General features: G+C 46.1%; 1 protein-coding gene across 3 annotated transcripts in view; it reads right to left on the bottom strand.

Moving 5' to 3' along the window:
- The window catches only part of patj (PATJ crumbs cell polarity complex component), a 53,079-nt gene that overhangs the window by 48,554 nt on the left and 2,571 nt on the right, over positions 1 to 1,954 (bottom strand). For all 3 annotated transcript variants that reach the window (XM_017031236.2, XM_025054007.1, XM_025054006.1), the window contains exons 4-5: positions 378 to 587; positions 121 to 260 (exon numbers count right to left, since the gene is read on the bottom strand). In XM_017031236.2, coding sequence (XP_016886725.1) covers positions 121 to 260; positions 378 to 587 — 350 coding nt within the window. The remainder of the gene's footprint in view (positions 1 to 120; positions 261 to 377; positions 588 to 1,954) is intronic.

The following is a 1,954-nucleotide window of genomic DNA, read 5'->3' as shown; positions in this document are numbered from 1 at the left end:
TTCTCACCTCTCAGAGTGAATGATTGACAGACAGCACAGCTAATCTGCTAATGCTACAAAGTGAGGTTGATGAACTGCTGCTCACGTTCACTGTCTGGGACAAAGATTTAAGACTCAAACCTGTGAGCGATGCCTCCAGGCTGGACATGTTTGACAAAGACTCCCTGACTGCTGCTTCCTGAAGGATTCAGACCCACCACACTGAAGCCCAGACCTCCAGAGAGGGGCCGAGTCAGACTGACCACCTCTGTGTGGCGGCCCTGCTCCCCCCCCCCACACACACACACACAAACACAGGAACACAATTTATGTTGTAGTACATATTTGACATCTTTAAGAGTTGTGTGTGTGTGTGTGTGTGTTGTGGCTCCACCCACCTTTGCAGCAACATGGATCCACTTCTGGAGGAGTTCAGATGAAGGCAGAGTCTGATGGATGGGTAGAGACGAACCGTTGCTCAGAATAGAAGTGGATGCAGAAACGGTGGGCGGAGCAGAGCTGTTGGTGGAGTTAACAGCACTCATGATGAGCTGACCTTTTTTAGAGAAGCTGAAGTCGCTGCTGGCATCAGGAGGCATGTTGTTCAACTGCAGGAGAGAATACAGAGGTGATGTTTTTTTGAGGTGACGCAGAAGATCCTAAAAAACTGTAAAGACTGAGGCTGAGTTACTATGATTCATAAAACTGTAAAAACGCCCATTAAACGCCATCAGCTGAGAGGAAAGCCAGAAGTTCCTCACGTTTTTGTTTTTTTCATTCTATGGCTGTACAAGACAACACTCTAGTCTTATCAACAAGACTAAAATAAACTCTTCTTTTTCTTGGCAGATTCTCTGCACTCCTTATAGTAACAGTAGGACAACATCAGTGTTCAGAGCAACAAATCAAAATGCAGCCACAAAGGACTCTAGGCTGCATAGAGTGAAAAAAAAACTTTCATCTTTCTGCTTGATTTAGGCTAACAATTAGCAATTATGCTAACTTTGATAAACTTTCCTATTTTGGTTCCTTTTGCACACATTTTCAACATACAGTATCTGGCTCTACGTTGTTCAGCTCAAACAGCAGGGAGGCCTCACACGCAAGTACAGAAAAGGAAGATATGGAAAGAAAGGAAGACATGGAGGGGAAAAATGAAGTGCAGAGGCCAAGGGGGTACGAAGGGAGGAAAATAAAGGGGGGGGGGAATCAATAGATTCCTCTGCAGGCTCTCTCTCTTTCTCTGAACAGGTAATGTATTAATGACCTTTACACTCACATTGTGGAAACTTATCAGTCTGCAGCTTATTTAGGCCAGGCTGACGGAGCAGGATCCTGAGCCATTTCATCAATACTGCCTCGACAAGGCCGTTACTCAAACCAAGACACTAGATATTAAAGCTTGATAGATCTACAGAGAGCCGGGAGAGGGAAAGGCTGAAAGGGGGAAGGAGAGAGGGAGGGAGGAAGGGAGGGAAAATAAATAAAGAAAGAGTGGGAGTGAGAGAGGGTGAAGTCCCTCCGCTTCATACATCCTCCACCAGCTTCCAGCGACACATTCATAGACTCAGCTCTGACCTTCGCAGCACTTAGAATATGAAGCCCAGCGTCAGTTATTGCCATTATGTTAATTTAGGCTGCAGATTGTTTATTGTAAAGGCTGCACGTCAGTATGGGCTGGCGCTGCATACAGATGGGCGACGCAGAGTGGAGTCAGCGTCCCAGCTTAGCCCCACTGACAGGTGACAGTGTGGGCCACTGAGTTACTGTACAGGAGTGAGAAGTGACTGGTGGGAAACAGACATCAGTCTGTGGTGTTGGTGTCAAAACACAGCTGATGAAATCAGAGGAGCACCTGACGGTGGAAAAAAACTACAAAAACAAACTGTATTCAGGTTACTTTCATGCTGTGTCAGACACAGACTTCCTTTAACCCCCACCTCTCCATCAGATTTTAGTTTTCAAGGAGTTGCTG

Source organism: Cynoglossus semilaevis, chromosome 2 (assembly GCF_000523025.1).
Source record: "Cynoglossus semilaevis isolate Cse_v1.0 chromosome 2, Cse_v1.0, whole genome shotgun sequence".
Classification (NCBI taxonomy): Eukaryota; Metazoa; Chordata; class Actinopteri; order Pleuronectiformes; family Cynoglossidae; genus Cynoglossus; species Cynoglossus semilaevis.
The sequence above is the reverse complement of the archived record's forward strand: the minus strand, read 5'-3'. Positions and strand labels throughout refer to the sequence as shown.